This window comes from Onychostruthus taczanowskii, unplaced genomic scaffold, assembly GCF_017590055.1.
Source record: "Onychostruthus taczanowskii isolate IOZ18803 unplaced genomic scaffold, ASM1759005v1 scaffold16, whole genome shotgun sequence".
Taxonomy (NCBI): Eukaryota; Metazoa; Chordata; class Aves; order Passeriformes; family Passeridae; genus Onychostruthus; species Onychostruthus taczanowskii.
This window is the reverse complement of record NW_024498795.1, coordinates 6,651,387-6,674,313: the sequence shown is the minus strand read 5'-3', so window position 1 is coordinate 6,674,313 and position 22,927 is coordinate 6,651,387. Positions and strand designations below refer to the sequence as shown.

Sequence of the window (22,927 nt, the reverse complement as noted above, 5' to 3'; positions counted from 1 at the left end):
GACTCAAGGCAAGGCAGAGCAGAGCATTTTCAGGGTTTTGTGAAAATATTTGCTTTTATATTTTAAAAAATCTGTATACTCACGCTCTGCTTCTGGTTCTTTCATTGTTGAGAAATACAAATTCGTTATTAGTCTCTTAATTTTCTTCATGTTTCTATATGCTTTTATCATATTCTCAGTTCAACTGCCTCCTTTTTAAACTAGGGACTCCTTATCTATGGAAGGATTACTGCTCTTCTGGTAGGATCTGCCCCTTTGATCTTCCTATCGCCTCTCTGTATATGTTCTCTGCTTTGTGAAAATCTTTTTTGGATGGGCATGTGTCAGAACTGCATGCAGTGTTCAAAATGTGGAAGCTCCATAGATCTATACAATTGTTTAATCACATTTTCCAATTTGTTCTCTGTCCCTTACATAGTCATTTCTGACTTCGTTTTGCCTTTTTGACTATACATAGTGCTAAACTTCTTGTCTTCAAAGAATCAGTGACTGTCAGATCTCTTTCTTCTGTATTTTATGAAGTCATTTAGATGCAATATTGTGTGTGTGTATAATTAGGATTATTTTTCCCATATGCATGCCTTTATGTCTTTCAACATTGAATTTCGCCTTAAGTGAATATCCAATTACTCTGCCTCATGAGATAAATTTGTAACTTTTTAACCCTGTTTCTAATTATTACTACAATTTAAAAATTGTGTTTTGTTGAAAAAGATTCTGGGAATTTTCTAGGTCAGTGTGTATACGGTAAATAGTGCAAATACGAACATGCACCTATGCAGAATAGCCACTACTAATGTTGTGAAAAAATGACCACTTAACCCTACTCTTGGTATCACATCTTTCTAACCAGCTGCTAAAGCATTTTACTAAAAGATCATTCTTACTGTAGTTTAGTTTCCTTTAGAGGTTTGGTGAGCAAATTGTTAAAAGGCTTTTGCAGTTGTAAGTGCACTGCACTACTGGGTTACATGAAAGCCCCAATCCTTTCTTCATCTGAACCATTTCTGTGATTTGTCCACAAACAGAGAAGTAAAATTTAAAACAATAAGTGTGTCAGAAGCAGCTATTTTATCTTGAGTTACAGTAAGTGCGATAGGTCAGTGCATTAATTAAAAAAAAAAAAATTCAGCCCAATTCCTTAAATAGCACAATTACAAATTTCATCTCACTTTGTTTATAATATCTTGGTGATGTGTTGCTGGAGCTGTGGAAAGTGCCAGCATCTTGTTTCTCCTTTCTTTGCCTGGTGAGAAGGGAGGCTTACTGATACAGAAAGGAGAGGACCACTCAGTGTGGAATGGGGAAGCAGAAAGTTTTTGTTAGATTTTTAATTAATATGCTTTTCTCATTGTTCCTAAGTTAAAATGGAAAGCACGTTTTTGGCAGGGCCTGAGTTCATTTCAACCCCAGTCACCATTTTTTTAAAAATTTTATTTTTACGTTGTTGCGTTCTCTAACTATGGCAGTGTCCCATTATGCCTCATTCTTTGTGCCCAGTGCTTTTTAAACAGAGAAGAGGCAAGGCAAGCTAGGTCCAAAAGAGTTTGGTATTTAAGTCAAGACAGGACTGAGAAAAGGGATGCAAAAAAATAGGTGGAAAATGAGCTAGAGAGGCTGACAATATAGTAGCATCTTAGCAGTTATTGGAGTTGGTTTCTTGGAGGGTTTGAGGGAGAAGTCACTGGGAAGGAGGATTTTGAGAGAGATACTGAGTTAGGCTGGCACAGGTTTTACAGAGTGGGCCATTCAGCAAGGAGGCACTGTATGGAGAAGATGCATCATTGGACAGTTTTCGTCAGTGGAAAAAATGGGGACAGATTGTGATGAGCTGTTTAGCTTATTACTTTCCTGAAGCGTTTTTATTAATTTTGTAACAGAACAGAGTAAATGATACACGAAATCCTGCAGAGTTTTGCAGGGGAAGTCTGTATTTTGTCTGCTGTGCATTTTAATGTATTTTAACCATTGCACCAGTTCACTTCATTCTATTTCTTATGCCTTAAAATTCCAACAGTTTTTAGCTAGTCTTGAGATTTTTCTGAATATCAAGCTCCTCTTTCCTGGGACTGAGATAGTGCATTCACTTTCCTCATATAGTAATGGTAACACTGTTTGTGTGATAAGCTGATCTTTTTGCTTTTCCTACAAAAATAATTTCATCCTAGGTAATCATCCTGGGAGCTTCCATCTGTTTTATGTTTTCCCTTTGATTGTAGATCTCTTTTCCTTTAAGAAGGATGAAACATCAGATAGTAGCTATGAAGTATCTTTTCCATGAGTGAGGATGATCAAATATTTAAACCTTTTTTTCCCCCCCAAAATTTACTTCAAATATAAGAGTGTGAGTGGTGGTGGAGATGTGAGGTGCCACAGTTTTACAAGTTTCTTGAATCTTGTATAGCTAGACCCTCTTGGGGATTGAGAGATCCAAGGAATGGATGAGATGCCGAGACTGCAGCACTGCAACACTTTCAGCAAAATCTGAAAACTGCAGATGCTAGAAATGTTATATTCAGCTAAAGTTTACTTGACTGAGTCCAGTGGGTGTTTTTGTTCACAGTACAGAAGTCTGGCTGATATTGCTCTCTTCCTGAAAGTTGTTTCAGATTTGGACTTTTCCCACAAGACCTATTTCCAGAATTAGATTCAGATTGAGAAGTACTGTACAGTTGTTACTGTCTTTAAAAATAAATCTGCTTTAGCTTGATCATGGGACCCAAGGATTGGAAGGGGAGTCATGCATGACTGCCATCTAAATGTACTGCCATCTAAGGGTGAAAGAGGAAAAAAAATATCCATGTCATGTTATCACTTTGATAAGCCTGTCCTTACAAAGGACTTCAGTTAAGTTATTCATGTATTAGGTGATAAGTCTCAGATTCTACTTCGAATAATATACTACTTATTCATTACAATTAGATATGAAGGAGGAGGGAGATTGAAGGATGCAAAGACCTAAGAGTTTTGTTTTACTTACGGTACTCAAATGAAATGTAACGATCTCTGATATGAAAGAGTTCATGCTCCCTTGTGCGTTTATGCACTGGGGAGTAACAAAGAACCCATTTTATTATCAAGTCTACAGAGTAAGCAAAGGCTCAAGCAAACACAGGTGACTCCTGAGCTGGGGTGGGCAAAGGCACAGCACTGCTCATTGCTGCAAGTGCTGCAGCAGGAGTTTAAGGCAGTGTACTTCATTCACTTTCAGTCATGGGAACATGCCCTTGGGAATGGGGCGGCAGTCTGTCAGCTTATGGAGGGCCAAATGGGACGCTTAATACTTTCTTGTCCAGTGACCCACTGCCATGCCTGCACTTACTATTCCTGCTTTTATTTTAGCAAGCCTTTAATTTCAAAGATATTTTGAGCTTTATTCATGGATTAAGATACTGCTGAGCTTGGTTCTACATTGGTACAGAGCACAACCACAGCTCCTGCCCAAATGGCTTCTCATCTAGGTGAAAGGTGGGGGATAACAGGTGGATAGATGGGGAGCATGAGGAGGCTGAGGCAGTAGTGATTTGAAGTTGAAGAATGAGATCAGTTGGGAGAGTTACAGAAAGCCCCTCCTGTATAGCATGAGAGGAGACAAGTGTTTGAAAATCTAAGGGAGGCTGGTGTAAAATTTTGCCTGTGGTGGGAACCATCTTTTCATACTGAATAAGAGTTAACAGAAAGGCTTTGAAAGTTAGTACAGGTTGGTTGTGCTTGATACATTTGACCTCTAGAAGTAGAAGGAACCTAGGTGAGATAATAAGCTCCTGTAACTTCTAGTTGAAGATATGTAAAAGATTGTTCTGTCAGATGAATATGACCTGGCTCATTGTGTTTTCCACAGAGGAAAAGTCATTAAATTAACAGACAAGACAATTAAAGTCTGTGGAGGATTTGGTTTTTTAAACCCATGCCTTGAAGATACTCTACAGAAGGAATCTGGAAAATTTGAATTAAGGCTCAAGGCAAGAACTTGGAGAAAGGCTTGGTCTCAGACAGAGTCATGGGCTAGGGAAACAGCCCAAATAGTCATGGGATCTGCTATCATCAGGATCACAGATGCCTCAGAGGTTGAAGGAAAAATCAAGAGTTTTGGGCATGTTGTTTTGTGATATAGCTAAGCATAACTCCGGGAGAGACAGTGAGACTTCAGACAGAAGCAGACAGATCTGGAAAAAAAACAGATATATGCATCCAAGGCAATTCTATAGTTTAATGAATCACTACTGTAGTATCAGATTTAAGATCTTGTCTCTGACAGACCACTCCTGCTGAGAAGCAACTAACTCATGTGACTAATTCTCCTGAAATCAGGAGTGACAGAAAATAGTCTTTAGGAATACAAGTCAATTTGAAATGTCTCTTGAGTGTGCAGTGTGTATTCAGAGCTCCAACATAGACTATACAGTATTATATAAACTAGATTGTTGTGTTACACAGAGTCTCAATAAAACTTCTCCAGACTCTTCTATGTGCCTGAACATTGCTGCTGATTTGTCAGTTCCAGTGAAATGTCTTTTCTTTTTTATTTATATGTTTAATCAGATGTAGCCTCTGATAACTGTAGTTCACAACACCTTCATATCCAAGTAGTCCCCTTTAATTCAGTGGTGGTCCCCAAGGGCTGAGGTGCTGTTGACCACGTGTGTCAGTGCACTGGCAACTATCCCTTGATTATCAGACTGAAAGAGATGAGAGCAAAATAAATTTGAGGTTCCAGAAATGCAGAAACAAATGTAAATGTTACTTAATAATATAGTCCCAGCATTAGCACAAGCAGCAATACTGATGTAAACAACATGAAAACTATGTCTGCTTACTGAGAGTTGTTTTTCTCCTTTTTTTTCATTCATTTCTTAAGAAAATTGGCTAAAAAGCGGAAAGAGACATTGAGTAGTACTCGGCAGGAAATGACAGTGATGGTGAATTCAATGGATAAAAGCTACACTGAGCAAGGCACCAACTGTGATGAAGCTTTCTCTTTCATGGACACGCACAATCTAAATGGGAGATGTAAGTATTTTTCTTTTCTTTTCTTTCCTTTTTCTTTTTTTCTTTTTTTCTTTTTATTTTTTTTTTGAAGGTGAAAGAAAGGTGCAAATGGTTTTTAAAATATTCCTCATTACTCAGTCATGGAAAATCCATGGGACTGAGAGTTTCCCACTGTGCAATACATTACAGTGTCTATTCAAATGAGCAAGACAGTCAGACATCAAGTATAGACTTCTTTAAAAATAATAAGGATAATTGAGCTTTTTTCTGTCCATCCTTTTCTTCTGCAGAAGAGCAGTGACATTACTGAAACAGTAGTTTTACCTTTCTCCACTCTCCATTATGTTGAAAATTTTATATCTCTCATGCTGTCCCAAGTCCTTCAAATGCTTCCCTTGTTCAATTTTTTTGACAGTACAATTTTATTTTTGAATGTAATAACTTAATAATGATAATCTGATTGTCTTATTATGTGAAATTCTAGATTATGCTTTTTCTGTTGCTTATGCAAAGGAAGAACTCCATGGATTATATGTTCTGCAATTTCATAAGAGATTCTCTAATATCCTGGATCTTCTTGTATCTACCCTGAAAAAAAATAGGATTTGGGTTATAAAATTTCCTGTATTAGAATTTTAGTCAAGGTCTCACGCCTGTCAGAGAGTTGGCACTAAGCAGAGACTATGAAAAAACAATACTTTTTTTATAATTGTTTTAAAGAATGACTAGGTTCAAAAAGTTATTGGTATTTTTTTCATTTTGGTTCTTAAGGAACCTCAGGGTTTTTTGTATGCCAGTGGTTTCTTTAACATCTTCAGAATTTGTCAAAGATTAAATTTTTTTCAAGTACTAACAGTATGCAAGGCCCAGCTCCCACTCTTTAATAATATGCTTAAGAATTTATCTTTGATGAGCTCAATTGTACAAACACTCTGTGAGGTTTATACAGTGAGACTTTTCTCAGCAGCATTAGGCTCAGAATTTGCAATGTTAATTTGCATTTCAGTTACTTTTGAAATTGGTTTGAAATAGATCTTTCAAATCAGACCTGCCTTTCTTGTGAGAATATACCCTTGCAGTTAATGAGATTGCTTATTTCTGTGAGGAGATCAAGAGGTTTTGCTTCATCTTCCATCATCATGGTGCAGTTTTCCAGTGGTGCTACTGAATGGTCATAACTATAAATGAAGCTGCAATGAGTTCCTGGGACTAAATCCTCCTTATGTAAACCACCTCAAACCTCTTTGAAATTATTGCCATAACAAGGATTTTTGTACTGCTCGAGGGCTAGAACCTCTAATTAGACTTTCCATAAGATATGTGGTCACCAGAAGGTGCACCCTGACAGTCTTCAGGAATAATCTTTGTGTAAGACCTTGTACACAAGAGATTTAGAACATTCCTACTTCCTATGAAAGTTCATTACCCTGCCTGCATTCTCTACCTAGCAAGTTTTATTACCTGCAGCAGCACTGACTTCAAATTATCTCTGTATCCATACCCAAAAGAAGAATCACTTTGTTCTGGCTGTCAGGGAAATGTAATCTCCTCATTCTGGAGACATAATCAAAGGAACATGGTCTCATGTCTCAATAATTTATATGATAAAGGATAACTATCAGCATTATTTAAACCAGTTTTGAGATATCCCCATATTAACAACTGCAGTTGTTAACTGTTTGTTAACTGGGCTAGTAACTGTTTGCCCTGGAGGATCAACTGGAAAAAAGATGGATGAAAGCCAGCAGCAGTAATCTCACTCCTCATCCAGCAGATCCTGTTTTCTCTGCTTTGTTTGACACATTCCTGTTAGTTTGTTTGCAGGTATCCAGAATATGCTTATGTTCACTGGTCAGACTGAATTTGAGATGTGTACACAAGCAACTAATGCAGAATTTGCAAGGAGCTTTGCTTAAAAGCCCATAATGACTCCTTAGCTGAACATCCTGTAAAATGCTACTATTAACTCCTACCTGTTAAATGCATCTGTGTTTACAATGGTAATTTGTGTGATATTTCTATACTAGGGGCAAACTGAACTTAATTTGTTCCCATTGGTCTTTCCCATTGGTTTTACAAATAGTTCAGTGATTAAATACCTATGTGAGCATTGGTCTGTATATTACTCCCTGAAAACCACCTTTAAACAAAGAGGTCTTTTCAGGGTCTATTAGAATCTCTATGCATACTATCCACACATAGAGTTTGTCTAAACAAATCAAATAAAAAAAGGAGGGGAAAAAAATAAACTACAGTATAATATTTGCATAAGGTATTTACAGTGTTATAAGGAAAACTTATTAATGATCAAAGCTTCTGTCAAAAACACCTCTTGTCATGGTGATGTGTTGTTTCAAGCATCAGTATTCACTCTAATTTAGTGATTTAAGAAGTGTATTTCCCATCAGCAATCAAAATGTTTTCTCCAACAACACTTCTTTTTAGACAATTTGTCAAATTCAGTGAGCTGTTTCATTCACTAGACTTGCCTGGTTTTCCCCAGGTCCTGATTCCAGAGCAAGAAACACAGCAGGATGAACTCTTAAGTCAGGTCAATACCATCTGCTGTGTCACTCAGCTTAAATAGCTGCATATCATATCTCTGTTTCTAACCAGCTTTGTTTCTCTTTGCAGCTGTATCTTCACCATCTTCATTTACAATGAAAACTAACACACTGAGCACAACAGTGCCTAATTCTTATTACCCAGGTAACCAGTTTTTTTCTTGGTTTCCACCCTCTATAGACCTTTCCATAATAAAAGCATACATATTTATGTAATTATACTTCTTGCCATCAACATTTAATGTATATATAAGAAACATACCATTTGCTAACAGCAGCTTTCTGAAAGAAAACTCGGGAACATGTATCAATCATTTACTGTTCTCTCTCTTTTTACCTTTCCTGCATTGACCTGCTTATGATGTATGACAGATCCATTTGTGCCAACTGCAATTTTAGGTGAGAACATTTCCCTTTATCAAAGTTTATTGCTGAAGTAATTTCAGAAGTTGCAGTTCTTGGGGAGCAGACAACAGTATGCAAAATGCTGGAGCTTTCTGCTAAAGGGAGGGGTGGTAAACTTGGCTGCACTGAGGTGCTAAGGGCAGTTACCAGGTTTGATTACTGCTGTCATCGTGCAAGTCAGTTGAGAAAAGACAGAAATAATTTTAACAAGTGGATTTGCAAGAAAATGTTTATGCATGTATTTGGAGTGACACAAAAGAATTTGATTATCACGGCAATTGAAATAGTTTTCCTCATTTTTTTTCTGTTTTATCTCAGAGCTGAAGATGTCACTTCTTAAAAATAGCTTTTTTTCCTGGTTAAACTGCTCAGGATACAGAAAATCAGACAAAATACTGTTCTGGCCATCTACCAGCTATCGTGTCTTCTGACAGTTCTGGAGACTTTCTGATGTGCTTGTCAAAAAATGAAGTTTCAGAGAGGAGATGGTATTTTGAACAGCAAAATCATAACATGACAGAGTATATAGTTTATTATGTATCAGGTGTCACAGGGATTAAATAAAACAGTAAAACTGTAGGTTACAAACATACAGGTAAAATGTAAAGCATTTCCACTTGGAATTTAGGAAAATCTGTTATTGTCCAATGTCAAAGAGAGAGAGATTTCTGTGCAGTGATAAGTAGTAAGCATGAGGTGCTATTGCATTTTCAATGCTTAACTAACCCCTTTGTGGCTTGTATTCATTTACACCTCCTTCCCTTGCTAACTTTAAACTAAACAGGGGCTGGTTTTTAATAGTAATTCAAAATATAACAGTGCACTGTAGCAGAAGTCAAACTCCTTAAGTGTTAAGCCTAATAATTTACTTGTTTTTCAATCTATATTTTCACAACAAATATTTTCCTTTCTCCTCTTTTTTCTTCCAATCACTGTAAAAAATTTAAGCTCCCTTATCTGATTCCTGCCCTTGAACTGTAAATTAAACAGGCTTACACAGACACAGAGTGAAGCATATAAGAAATAAAAGTTTAGGAAGTGATCTTGAAAATATGTTATTGTGAAAGAATATTTAGTGCAGTGCACTTCAATGTGATAACTTTGAGAAGGAACTTTGCTGGTTTTATACATTATGTAAATCTGGAAGAAGGTAATGGTAGTGACTGTAACAATGTAATAATCTGCATGCAAATGAAATTTGCAGTGCCTTTTAACTGCCTGAGATGTTAGATTTTTTGGTGTGCTTTAGCATTCATTCAGCACTTCGTGCAGTAGATGTTCTTTCTGACCTTGTGGGTGGGCAAGGAGAAAAGTACTATTATTAGGAGAAAAACTTTGAGATTTCCTATATGTATTATTTTTAGTTAATGCTTTCTTCAGTTATTTTTGTGATCTTTTTCTATATAATAACAATGGTAAAATAATTTGTTAGCTTTTTTCCCCCCAAGAAATAATCTCTAAACAAGTAATTCAGCTATCAGGCAAACACACACTGGGAAAAATAAGTTCTCTGTTTTTACTAAGTCTGTAAAATCTTTTAATTAGTTAGGTATGTATTTTATGGACTACTACAGCAAACCTGTGCTTACTCATCTCAGAAAATATTTCCGTTATTTCGCTGCATTAAATAAATATTTTTTTAACATGTTAAAAATTTATTACCATTTTATGAATGGTGTTCCATTCAGATTGGATCTCTCTCCCAATATGTGTTTATGACTCTCTGTACATAAATAGTGTTGTATCTGAGGTAAATCAAATTAATTGTGCTTGAGCTGGTAGAGGAATACAGCTGTTAACAAAGCATGCAGGTTTTTAATTACAAGTAATACCTGCTCTTGCTGTCTTCCACTGTCCAAAGAAGTCATGTTAAACTCCAGGATCAAGCCTGTAGTTAGAACTAAATGATCTTCTCAGTGTGACCTCCTGGGAAAGGTACAAGTCTGGCAAATGGTTGAGTTCAGCTTTCAAAATCTGATAGAAAAGCCACAGCACACTTACTGTTTCCAAATATATTATTTATTAAATGTTGTATAGCTCTACAGGAACGGGTAAGTGTACAGTAGGACAACTGCAGCTGTAGGAGTATTTAAGCCAGGCAAACTTCCCATTGCCCATGGACACTACATCTGGAGGAGCTCACCCTTCGAAAAACTCGCAGCCTGAAAAGCTCATGCTGCAGTGCTCAGAGGCAAAATAAAAAACTGTAGTATGTGACTCCTAATGTACTGTATAAACCAAGGATTAAAACCACTTTACTTTAAAAAGCTTAAATAATAACGCCTTCTGTATTAAGGCAGCTATAAGAGATAAAGAAATGGAAAGAAAAAAATTAGTCTAAAACTAGGGAGCTTGTAGGAAAGAGATTCATAATTATTAAACTGATGCTTGCATAGTGAAAGACTTTGATAGCTTTGTCTTCATCTTAGTTACTAACAGTCTGTGATGCAAAGAATTTTGCAGTTTGCAAAAAAAAAAAAATCCTCACATTTTCTAACCTGTTTCTAAAATTGTAATAAGCAACCCAAAAAATCATTATCAACTCTCTGCACTTTTTTTTGTCTTTTGTGTCTTAGCCACCTTGTAGTTTTCAGGTGCCATTTCAGCAGCAACATACTGTACCTACACTTGTATACCACGCTTCATGCCATGCATCCCGAGGTGCTTTGCAGTACAATTCTATACCACATCAAACAAAAGTTGTAAAATTTTATGACTAAAAGTTGAATCCCTTTTCTCTGCATTAGATCAGATTAGCAGACTGACAGGAAAAGGAGTGAAATAGCCATACTCATAACCATACATTTTTCTCTGCTATTTTTGGTTTAGGTGTCAATGCACAGCTCATGTTGACTGTATGCTTAGTGAGGACCAGATTTCATTTGTCTTAGTGGGAATTGAGAGGGTCTCAAATCATCTTTGAAATACGAGTCGTTGAGCTTTCTGGCTTTAATGTCAATTTTCAGTAGTACAACTAAGACCAGAATCTCTCACCTTTAACAAGGTGTGTTAATATTTTTGGTGTGTACATGAGAATCTGGGACCTTTTCATACAGAGTATTTGTGGAACTTTCTGCTATACTATATCTAATTTATGAATGTGGAAATATTATTTTAAGGCTTCCCTTTCCATATGGCTTATTTTAAAAAGTAATATTTTTTTAGTAAATACCTTATTTTTTAAATATGATGCAGATTTAGGGGTTTGGATTTTTTTCCCAATATTCACTCAGGAAGGAATAGCTTGAATAAATCAAGGCACCTAATTAACAATTTTGGTTAAAATTAAAAAACTCTAAGATACATAAAATTATTATTTGAGCAAACAGATAAAATATTTGTGATGATTCTTGGACCTTAGAATTTGGGGTGGGTTTTTCTCTTGCCAAGTCTGAATAAATTTTTAGAATTCTGTCTATACAGGAAGCAAGTCATACTGCTTCCTTAGGTAGAGTGCACTTTCACATCTATTTACTTCTAAGTATAGGTTTTGATCTCAGTTCCATCTGTGTGAATTGACTCACAATGTGATATCTTGGTTTTAGTAAATCTAATTTCTACTGTGAAACTGAGATCAGAATCTGGCTCATTTAGGGAATCATTCTGTAAAGACTAAATTAGAAACATAAAATTACCTGTAATTACTAATGTAGTACTGTTGCTTATGCCCTGTTTCCTTTTTCTCCTCCTCTTTTTTTTCTCCTGATATGTATCTTCTTAAAAGTGCCAATCAATGGTAAGTTGCCCATTTGCCCCATGGAAGAGATGTGGAGGGTTGGGAGAAGTTTGTGTCTCATAAAAATTTTAACCAGCCCACGGGGGTCTCCTGTTTGTTGGCTTGCATGTCAGTTGACATATAACATTCCATGCCTAATGTGGTGGCTCATGATACACCGTGGTCCTAAAGCATGTTCAGCAGTCAGTCAAGACCTTTTTCCTTACCAGATGATCCTTTGCATTTGTCCTCTTGTAGTTTGTCTCCAAGTGTCATTTTCAGATCTACATTACCATTGCAGTCCTAGCTTGATGAAACCATAAGCCATTTTGTGCATCTTTTTATTTTGCTCACTCCAAACATTTGCTCTAAATTTGCAGTGTAAAATACAGCACTTTAGTAGTCTATGAAAAATACAAGTCCGGTTTCATTCCATGGGACTTGTTGAAGTTTCAGAATGAAACTTCCACGCAGTTTAAAACGAAATGCCTGTTTTAAAATTTGTTTGCAATCAGCTAGCAACATTTAAAACAATATTAGAGTTTGGACTGCTCTGCAATGCTTCCATTGTAGAACTATGGACTTTGCCTCATTCCAATCAGTCTTGCGATTTCCGTGTGTAAACTGCTCATGGATTTACTGTTCTTCTGGTGTAGCCCTCACAGACAGAGCCAATGCTGATGGTGTCAGATTTCTGCCATTCCTCTAGAAATCTTTGTAGTTTCTATTTCTTCTAATAAGTGAAAATGAGCCAGTAGGTGACGAGATACTCTTTTTCTAGATGAAACCCACACGATGGTCAGTGACACAAGCAGCCTGGTGCAATCCCATACCTATAAGAAGCGAGACCCAGTGGATGTGCCCTACCAGACCGGACAGCTCCATCCAGCCATCCGTGTAGCTGACTTGCTGCAGCACATCACCCAGATGAAATGTGCAGAAGGCTATGGATTCAAAGAGGAGTATGAAGTAAGTGTCAGGTCTGAGGATCTGATCGTGTCTTCTGCACTGTTGGCTGTATGTGTCTGATGCTGAGATTTTACCAGTGTGCGTGCTGCTTGCATTTTACGAGATGGGTTTTTTTTAATTTCACGCGTTGTCATGCCAACTTTGCATTATAAAAATTGCTTAAATATATAATTGTTTAAACTGGTATTTGTAGAATTAGATTTCCAAAACCCATGCTTCAGGCCACTTCCAAAATCACTGATGACATTTTTTCCCCTGGAACATAGAAAACAATTAATTCCCAGGAGGACCTAATCACTTGTCAACTTTCATTTGTGTGGCTGACTTAAACAAGTTTGTTCCTGTGAGGTTTTTTTATGCCACTGTTATTTAAAAGTGATGGAATTGAAAATTCTTGTGTTTGGAAAAGATTTGCTCATCAACCAAAACCTTTTATACCAGCATTTAGCCTAGAGGAAAACTACAATTAATTTATTTAAAAAAAAAATAAAATCAAACTGTAAAATGAAATTTATATTGCAACCAGTGGCATGACTTTTTAACTACAGTGGATCAAATGATGCTGCTGAGAAACAATTTCCAGGAAAATCACTTAATTTTCAGCCTACCAAGCTGATAAATGGCATCCCATTACAGACAGTAGGTATAGTCATGACTAATGCCAGTAGATGCAATATGTCAGGGTGCAGTTTGTTAATAGTGGCAGGGAAGGAGGACTTAAAATAGTGAAGCTGGAACTGAAAAACTCCTCTATATATGGAAATTGTTATAATCACAATGAACTGTAGCTAGCTATATATTTGAGGGTTATTTCCATTGAGCTACTGCAGTAATGCTGTTTTTCCTCCATATGCAGTGAATGACTGTCCAATATATGCTAGCACTGCAAAGGTTGCAAATCTCTTTGTTTACATTTCTGTCAGACTGATACTGTCCTCTTTACAAATTTGAACTAGACAACAAAAGAATTTCTTCTTCATGTATTACCAGAACGATAAATGTCCAGAGAAAAGGAATGAATAGTTTGACAGGGGATTTGTTTTGAATGAAGTCTCATAGATGGTTTTTGTTCTAACAAGACAGCAGGATTTTATAGTCTCACCAGGGAGTTTGATTCAGGAGAAATTCACACAGGATTCACTATGAAAATAAATCTGTGGAACAGAACAGAAAGTAAAGTAGCACATTATCCATTAGGAGCACTTCAGAGGAGTGCAAGGATACAGAGCATTTGCTGTCATGCGTAGTTTTAAGTGCTTTAAAATAAAACTTAATAATTAGGGCCACTGTTCTCAATAGTTTGAGCTATAGTTCACCATCTAAGCACATATATGTAGTTTTGAGTCCTGCTAGTGTCATGCAGAAGTTTTTGGTGTAGCATAACTGATGAAAAGGATGAATGTTGAAAAATCGTCTTTGAGCAATGGCAGGCTAGTACTTCCTTGCTCACTGCTCAGCTCTGCATTAGGATTTACCCTCTTGGGATACTGAATATCTATAGCTCCCAATACTCAGGAGCTCGGAGGAACACCCTGTTTTGCAGGATTTTACCCATTTGTTCTCCTGGAAGAAGGCTCCTGTTCCCACAAGAAGGATCAGGCCCTTGCTTTTGGCTGGAGAGATTGATACCGTGCCTGTCTGTAGAACCAGAGCACATGCAGACATGTCCTTAGAGCCACACCAGTGGCAACTTCACTGCTGCTTTCCCTTCTGTTTCTCAGGTGTAAGGAAAGAACACAAATGCAGTTCTGTAAGCTGTGGAATTTAAATTCAAACCTTCATTTGCAGCCTAGTGGAGTGCGAATGATCAAGATTGCGCAGAAATCTTGAAACCTCAGGGAAATTTCCACATAGCTAGTCTGCAGTGGATCTTTAAAATCCTTTCTATCCCCTGCCAGACCCTTAAGAAAGGAGAGATTTTCGCTTGGTTCCAGTGGTGTTAGATGTTAGACTGACAGGATATCACTGGCCTGATTTCCCAAGTACCCCTGCACTGATTGTGCATTATTTAATCTGTTCCCAAGTACTATAGCATGGGAGAGCTTTTCCTGGTCATGAAGGAGCCTCCTTGCTCATCTTCTTTCTGCATTAAAGAAACAAAGTAACTACAAAAAGGAAAAGTGGTTTCCTCAATTCATCACATCTTCCTCCTTCCCTATGTCACCTTTTGGTTTTAGACTCAGTACCTTAACAGGGATTTCACTATATCCTTTCTCAAAAACATCCATTGTCAAAGGGCCATAAATCCAAGTAACAAGTTCATCTGCTTCCTAAACAGATCAATTAGGCTTCTGGAGGTTAGCATGGTTTGGCGTAGCTAGGGCAGAAACAGATAAATCATTAAAGTCTTATGATTTCAGATAAGTTTTATTTTTAACCCTGTTTTTGGATCAACTTAAATTGGTGACTACTCAGTGTAAAGTGGTTCTTTGCCAAATTAAGGTTAGTTGACATAAGACAGTTCCAAATCAATTTCAGAGTGTCCACGCAGGAGCTTGGACTGGTTTAACAAAATTGATTTGAAAACACACCTTTAATTAAACCAGTGCAACTTTGTGTGGATAAAGCCTTGAAAAATCAATTTCACATTATGTTCCATGACAGGGAGTTCTGAGCTTCCATTATCTCAAAAGCAGAGGTTCCTTTGAAAAGCCAAGATTTGCAAAGGATGTCCTGCTCAGATCAGCCTCACTTACTGTCACTAACAGGACTGTGTCAATAACAGAATTTAAAAAAAGGTTCCTCCATGTAGCTTTATCTTTAAGGCTTTCCTTCTTATCATCTGTCCCATCTTCCCTCTCCTCCCCTTCTGTAGAACAGATCCTTTCTCTAGGTTTTCTGGCAGTTAACTGTTTCAGTCCGGGCATTATTTTATGTCATTAAACCACTACTATTTAAAATAAAATAATGTCCTACACTGTCAAGATAAACTGCACTGAATGTATTCCTTCTGTGCTGCGTGGCCTTCATTTTGATGTGTTGCACCAGTGTAACTGTACTAATGTCTAAATTATCATAGTTAAATAGATGAATACAGGCTCAGGGTGCCTGTCAAGGTCAGGAACATGAAATATATTATCTAATGTGTGTTAAACAATTCATTTCAGTTTAGCACTTCAGTTTAGCACCTGTTAGAGATTGGTAAAAGTGTTTAAAAATAGCATTTAAAAATATTACAAAAATATGGATAATTTAAAGAGAAGTTGAAGATGAGTGTTGAAAATAATTGGGGATATGAAAGAAATTCTGTCTTAATAGCAGTCTAGTCATTTAAATGAATTTCAGAAGATTTGCTAATGCAGATATGCTAAGGCAGATATGACAATCATCAGTAAAACCCAACTCACTGAAAAAAATTCATTGGCCAGTGGAATATCTGGTATAAATACAAAATTATTTCAAGAAACAAAATAGCAGGGAAAACCAGTAGACATACAGATCCTAGTCTGGGGAGGCAGAAAGTATTACAGACAAGCAGGAAATTTTTCATGGAGGATGTTTGCCCCATAGTTGCCTACTTTGATTTTTTTTTTCTCTAGACCACTCTTAGAATAATGTCTGACTTTGAAAGAAGTCTGGTATAGTTTCCATTTTCTGCTGTCATGCAAAGCCATAACAGACTAGAATCCTGTCACTCAAACCCAGTCTCCAGTTGCATCTTTTATTTCTCTTTGGTTCCAGCTGGAAGACAAATTTGCTGCCACATAACGCTTTTAAGACTTGTGCTTCTGGGGCCCTGTTCTGAAATCTTGAAAATTGTAGGAAAATTGAGTATTTTTTAATGTTATTATAGCTACTGGTAGGACCCAGCTGGTCCTATTTTTTCCTGCATGTTCCTTGTGACTCCAGCTAATCTTTCTCACCTCCAACCTGTACATTTTTATCACACCTTTTTCTCTGATTTTATTTGATATTCTAAAACACCAGCTGAGACAGTCAGTACCGTAATCAGTGCAGGTTTCTTTTTATCCCACAAGACACAAGTTACACAGAAAACAGGAAGACTGTGGAACACTGTGTGAGCATGGGGGCATTAATCCACAGTGTAAGTACAGGAAGGACAGCATCTGTGTCTTCAAGAACCAGGTGCAGGTAACTGTTTCTCTCTTTCTGTTTTTGTAATACAAGGGAAAACTCATTAGGCACTATAAATGTAAAAGAGATAGAAGTGAAATAGTGGGAATTTGTCCTTGAAAATGGCAGGGAGTACTGTTAGAAATATTCATCCAGAGAGACCACTACTATAATTTTTTTTCAAGTTTCATCTGTTCAGATGGAGCTCAAAACAGTTGCAGAATGCCCAGTTTAAGTGTTAATCTTTAATATTAGAAAGTTGCAGTGGCTTGGTTAAGCTATATATTACTGTGTAAGTGTTCTCTCTTACACGACAAGGGATAACCCCAACAGAGGTCCTTTGCATGAGGCAGGTACTCCTCCTTTATCAAAGAACTTTGTTTGGACATAACCACTTTCTTCACACTGCTGCGGAATTTGCAAAATCCTTCCAACAATACCAAGTAATTTGTTCTTGGTGGGGATTATCCCCGACACCTGAGCACTGGAAAACCTGGCACTGTGGAGATCATATGTAGGGAGGCTGAAGGAAGTAGTCAAAACAAGCAACTGCCTTATCCACAAAGCATGTTTTGGTTTGTAAATCCTAAGGTACTCCACATCAATACCAAATTGTTGAAATAAAGTAATCCCAAACTTGAAACAACATTCACTGGTGGATAGCCTATGTTAGTAGTGACAGCTTCCCAGTGTATGCAATATCTATTTAAATCTTGTAGAAGACTTAAATGGCCTTCCATATGTTGATCAGCCAGAATCAGTTGTCAGCAATTTTAACTGTATGGCAGTTTGGGGTTTTTTCCATTCAGAGGAAGGACGCTTAGTTTGCCGACTGTCTGTTGTTGTCAGCTAGTTTTTTTGCAATTCTAAACCTATCCTTTATCACCCTGTATTTCTCTTCTTAACAGATTTCACACAGATGAGAAGTGCTGCCGTAGTGCTTAATATCATTCATGTGACACTGCTTTATGTCACAGTGTGGTTAACTGCCCAGTGATCAAGATGTCGCACAACTTTCTAAATCACACTGTTTCCCTCTCCCACTCTTCCTAAATGCATTCTCCTCCAATTTAAATAAAAGTGCATGTATATGCAGAAACAGCTCTCTAATTTGTTTTGTTTAAGCAGGTTTAATTAGAATTTATTCTTATCACAGAAATTAGATTTAGGCAGGTCATGGCTTCATTAGAAAGGCTTTGTGCCTTTATCTGTTGGAATAATAAAATCGCAGAGGTGTATAGAGTAGAACACTTCCAGTATCCTTAGGATTACTCTCAGTGAGATGTAGGCAGCTGTTTGCTCATGCTGTGATTCAGCTATTTTTGGTACTGATCAGTCTGTGATTTACATGGGTATGGACGTCTCATTTTCTTCTTCTCAGCTGCCTAAACAGTCTGAACTGTGTGTGATCTCAGGCAGCAAGGACACCTAACAAGAGCAAGGATACCTAATTCAGCCAAATTTTTTTCTTCATGAAAGTCTGCCAGACTTAGTCTTGTATGTAAAGTTTAGACCATGTTTTAAGGAAAGCCTGGTAGCTTTAAAGTGCATCTTTGACTCTCTAAGCAGTTAAAACAGAGACTGGTGGTATTGATCCATTCAGAAAAATGTTGGTCCACTCAAAAGTCGTGAGACATAGATTCTTAAGCTGATCAATTGGATGGATAAACAATTGCAGGTTGTTCTTATGTAGAAACTCTGGCAGCTATTTCAGTCATTCACTGCTTCTCCTGAGTCTGGTAGTCCTGGTTCATGCTGAGGCAAACATATGAATGAATACAAAATATGTCAGCAAGAAAAAATGTGCTGTAACATGTAATTTTTCTTGGTACTGAAGATGCCCTGGGAGTCTTTTCCATGATCAGATATTTAGCAGACGTTTGTTTTGTATCTTAGCATAGCTGGACTGAAAATCTAAAGCAAATTTAAAGCATGATAAGCACCTCTGATCTTATTCCTGATCCTTAATGAGTGAGTCTGCATAAGCATTTAAAATGGATGATTTTAACTGTTGCATGCAGTTTTGTGGATGTGCCTCTGGCACTTCATTATCCCATGGTAATAAAGTTTCAATTTGCTTAAGATGGTTGTGGGTTTTTTCCCTATCTTGAGTCCAGCCATCACAGCAGTCTTTCACAAGCGGTTTTAATCTTCCTCCCCTTTTTACTGACCTATGACTCCATCATTAGGATCTTTTATTCTCTGAAGACATTGCAAAATTTTTCTCGGTTTATTCTGGAAAGATCTGTGGGTGTGTGCAGTATAAAATTGGAGCAATAAAAGAAATAGTTTCAAAGTTTCAGTGATTATTGCCAACTTAGTTGACTGAGCAGATCTTTGAAAATCCTGTATCCACATGTGATAAGTCCAAGTAATTAACACAGGGTTTATATAATATTAATGGAAAGAATTAACCTTTTCCATCGTACTGCTTTCTTCCTACATGTTTGGGTGTACACAGAGGTATATTCTTATTAATAACAAACACTCACACACCATTCCACTATTTTAGCATGTAGAATCTGTTGAACATTATTCTCCTGTCTGTCTTGTCTTCATGCCCTTTGGCAGACACAGGCTGAGAAACAGTCAAAATGCACTAAGCAGACTTCTCAGTATATTTTACTCTGGTTGTCCATTAGTGAAGTCATTTTTGCTGACTGATCTTGCTACTGTGCTTTTGCTAGTATCAAGTTCATGCTCTCTCTGTACCTATTCAAATCAGGGTTTAATTTCAGATTTAGCCAATCTATGTATTGTTACGGGCTATTGAACACGACAGTAGGAAACTAAATGAGGCCACTGAACGTCATTTCAGTCATAGTGTGAATTTCCAGAGGGAAATCTGCAAGAATGGCTTTAATGCTCACAGCAGTAAGGTGATAGGTTAAACATTCTAAATGCTAGTGACAAGTATGATTTGAAACAAAGAAAAGTTTTTGAAACATTGCAGGCCATTTGCTGCATATTTGCACCAGCCTGACTTATTAATTATTCAAATAAGACATTGAATATTTGATCAGAATCTGTAATCTCTTCTTCAGTTAACATATTATTTACTTTGGAAAAGTGCTGATGTACCATACTTTTCCCATTGCACCTGCAAAAATGAATTGGTCCTATTTACGTGCACAGAATAATATATTGTGCTTTAATGTTCAAGATATTATTCATCACTTCCTACCCATATACGCCTTCTTACCTTCTTCATATTTTATTAGTGCCCTTTAAAAAGACATAAAAAATCAGTCATGTAATTATTCCATTTTAAATTATGCAATGATGTTAAATGCAATTATAATCTATTAATTATATATTCACTATGTGTTTTCTACAGATTGCATTTATTCACTACAAATAATTAGGCATTTTAGTCCATTGGTTGTCTCATGACCAGAGCATTTTTACTGGTTGTTTGTAAAGGGAGAGGAACACTTTTCAAATCAAATTAGCATAATTTAGCAATTGGGGTTTTTATTTAGCATCAGTTTATCCACAGCATAAGTAAAATATATAATATTTTCTATAATGCATTGGTTTTAAATAAGTTAAAGTAGCCCTTGCAAATTCTTCAGGAAATGAAAATTTGTATTTTTATGTAGCCTGTGGCTCAGAGTATCTTTTAAGACATTTTCTGACTGGAATACATGACTTCTTCTTGCATGTTTCCTGTAGTGCTTTAGTGATTGTCCTGTCAGTGGAACAGATGCTCATCATTTTCTAGCAGGAATTTGTTTGTTTGTTTGTTTGGTTACAAATACTGATTTGATGGGCCCGAAAGAGTCTGCGAGAAGTGTTAAGTCCACTGAAAATCTGCCAGGTCATAATTGGGCAGACAAGGGGGCTGGCAAGCTTCTATTCTCTCTTGCTGGTTTCCTGCCATTGCCTGTGTCTGTGTGTGATAGCTGCTACCCTGGTTTACCCTTCACGCCCCGTCTCCGTGGTGCCCCTGCCTGCCCTGTTGTGGGGCTGTGCTCTTTTCTGAGCTGCTTGGCTCTGCATCTCTCCTGTTAATTGATAGTGAGGTCACCTGGGTGCACAGCAAGTCATTTCAGAGGTGTAGGGGACATGGCCTGCTAAACAGCTGTAAGAAAATGCAGGTACCTTGGCCAGGCAAAGATGAGCAGGGTAACGATGGGCAGAAAATCCAGGGCAAAGCTGATGGGAAGTCCAGAGTACCCATGGAAACAAAGCAGCCCAGGAGGTGAGCAGAAGGAAAAGCTGGCTGGCTTTGGAGACTTGTGAAATACTGTCAGTGAGAGTCACTATTTCAGAAATGGCAGCGTCAACCATGTAAAATTATTGGAGTTACTGGGTTTGCAGCTTAGTTCAAGACTGATGAAAATTCATAATATTGACACTTCTTCACAAGATAGAAACAGGAGGTCAGAGTCACTCAACATAAATCCACACACAAAAGCTGAAAGGTTTAGGTCTACAACATGATTTAGAATCCAAGATAGGGAAGACCTTAAGCGCATGTTTAAGTTCAGTTGGTTTTAAAGGGATTTAAGGCACTGAAGTAGCTTTGAATATACCTTCTTTCCTGTTTTACATTTTACAGTTTACATAAATGAAAGCCACACAAGGGACATGATAGACATGCTCATCTAATGGTGAAGGAGCTTGAATATCCATCCACAGAACTGGTGCAGTTTCTTCCCCTTAAGGTCTAAGAAAGATTAATGAGTGACAGTGCTCTGCCTTGGTCTGTGTTAAAAATAAATGGATTGTGTTTCTGTTAAAATCAGCTGAGCTCAGTTATTACTCATCTAGCTTTAAGGTGTTTGCCTATGCTATAATAACTGTTCTTAATATATTACAGAAAAGAAGTTGTTGTATCTGCTAGAGGGGGTTCTGGGTCTCCAAGAGATAGGCAATCTCTGCTCTCACACCACATACCAAAGGGGATAAAAAGCAGTGGGGACCTTCCTTGATGCATGGGCTGGGACTGTTCAAGGCAGACATAGCTATGGCTGCCTTTGGCTAGCAAAGAGAGCCTGCAGTAAAGGCTCTTTTTGTGAAATTGTAGATTTTTGTTTCTGTCCTATGAACAAAGGGTTCCTTTCTGTATGGAATGCCTCCTGCTGCTTGCTTTGGGACAGTGGAAGCTTCCACACAGTGCAGTATTGGTTCCTGAAGTAAGCATAGTTTCTGATTAGTCTGGGAGATGACAACAGGAACACTTTGCCTTTGATGCTTAAATACCTGGTTGTATCACAGAGCTTAGAGTTTTTAAATGAGGTAATATTACCATTCTGATTGTTTACACTAAATATTAACATGAGCCATCTCTGTGCTTTTCCTTGCCAAAAATGATGGCCAAGCAACAGACTTCCAGTGGGACATAACAAATGTTAGAAAGGTAGGTTAGATCCTGCTTCCTCTACTCAGTAAAAGCAGCCACCTCCAACCCCACATAAATAGTTAGAAAATAACAGAGGGGACTTAACTAGATGGGGAAAAGATGTAGTGCAAAGCTGTTTTTAGATTTTTCGTGTCCTTCCAAAGTCCTCTGAATCTAAGCACGACTGTCAAGTTGAGACGCATGCTTTTTAATCTTGGGAAAGTCTGCATGCAACAGTTTGTCAGTCTTTTGTGATCCCAGTATTGCTCTTCCATGTGCTGTCAACCATTAGTCATTGCCAGAACACTTGAGTGTATTTTTTGCTTCAAAAGTATCTCAGAACAGTGTCCACTGCATTAGGCTGTGATATCTGCTGAGCTTTTGTTCACTTAGCCTTGATTTTTTTATCTGCAGCTGTTTCTGTTTTTCATTGGTGTCTCTTGTCAAGCTGGACAAAGAAAACTAAAGTAAAACTCTGCATTTTGGGTTTGTAGTTTTGCTCATTCACCCAGTCATACTGCAACTCTGGCTTTTATGCTCTGTGTAACACTGTTGTACACAGCTTCCCTAAGGCTGGCATAATAAACTATGAAAAGATTATATGAGTAAGGAAATCCTTAAAAGTGACACAGAGCCACTTTATCAGGTCCAGTACCAAGTCTCTACTTTCTTTCTAGGACAGTGAAATATCACTCATTCCTGGCTGCTCTAATACCCCCTTAGGATATTCTGAGCTGTGCCAGAGATCAGTGTTACTTCTGCAATGGTAATAGCAATTATTCATTATTTCCTATAATACAGGGAATCAGGAGCACCCAACAAAGCTATTAAGCAGCAGGTTTAAAATGAACAAAAGGAAATATT

At 37.4% G+C, this 22,927-nt stretch overlaps 1 protein-coding gene across 8 annotated transcripts in view; it reads left to right on the top strand.

The window, feature by feature from the left end:
* PTPRM (protein tyrosine phosphatase receptor type M) overlaps positions 1-22,927 on the top strand; it is a 440,735-nt gene that overhangs the window by 342,653 nt on the left and 75,155 nt on the right. For 2 of the 8 annotated variants that reach the window (XM_041399230.1, XM_041399228.1), the window contains 5 exons: positions 4,859-5,010; positions 7,624-7,698; positions 7,926-7,952; positions 11,683-11,694; positions 12,455-12,642. In XM_041399230.1, coding sequence (XP_041255164.1) covers positions 4,859-5,010; positions 7,624-7,698; positions 7,926-7,952; positions 11,683-11,694; positions 12,455-12,642 — 454 coding nt within the window. The remainder of the gene's footprint in view (positions 1-4,858; positions 5,011-7,623; positions 7,699-7,925; positions 7,953-11,682; positions 11,695-12,454; positions 12,643-22,927) is intronic. The other 6 variants (XM_041399232.1, XM_041399229.1, XM_041399233.1 and 3 more) reach the window with 3 other exon arrangements.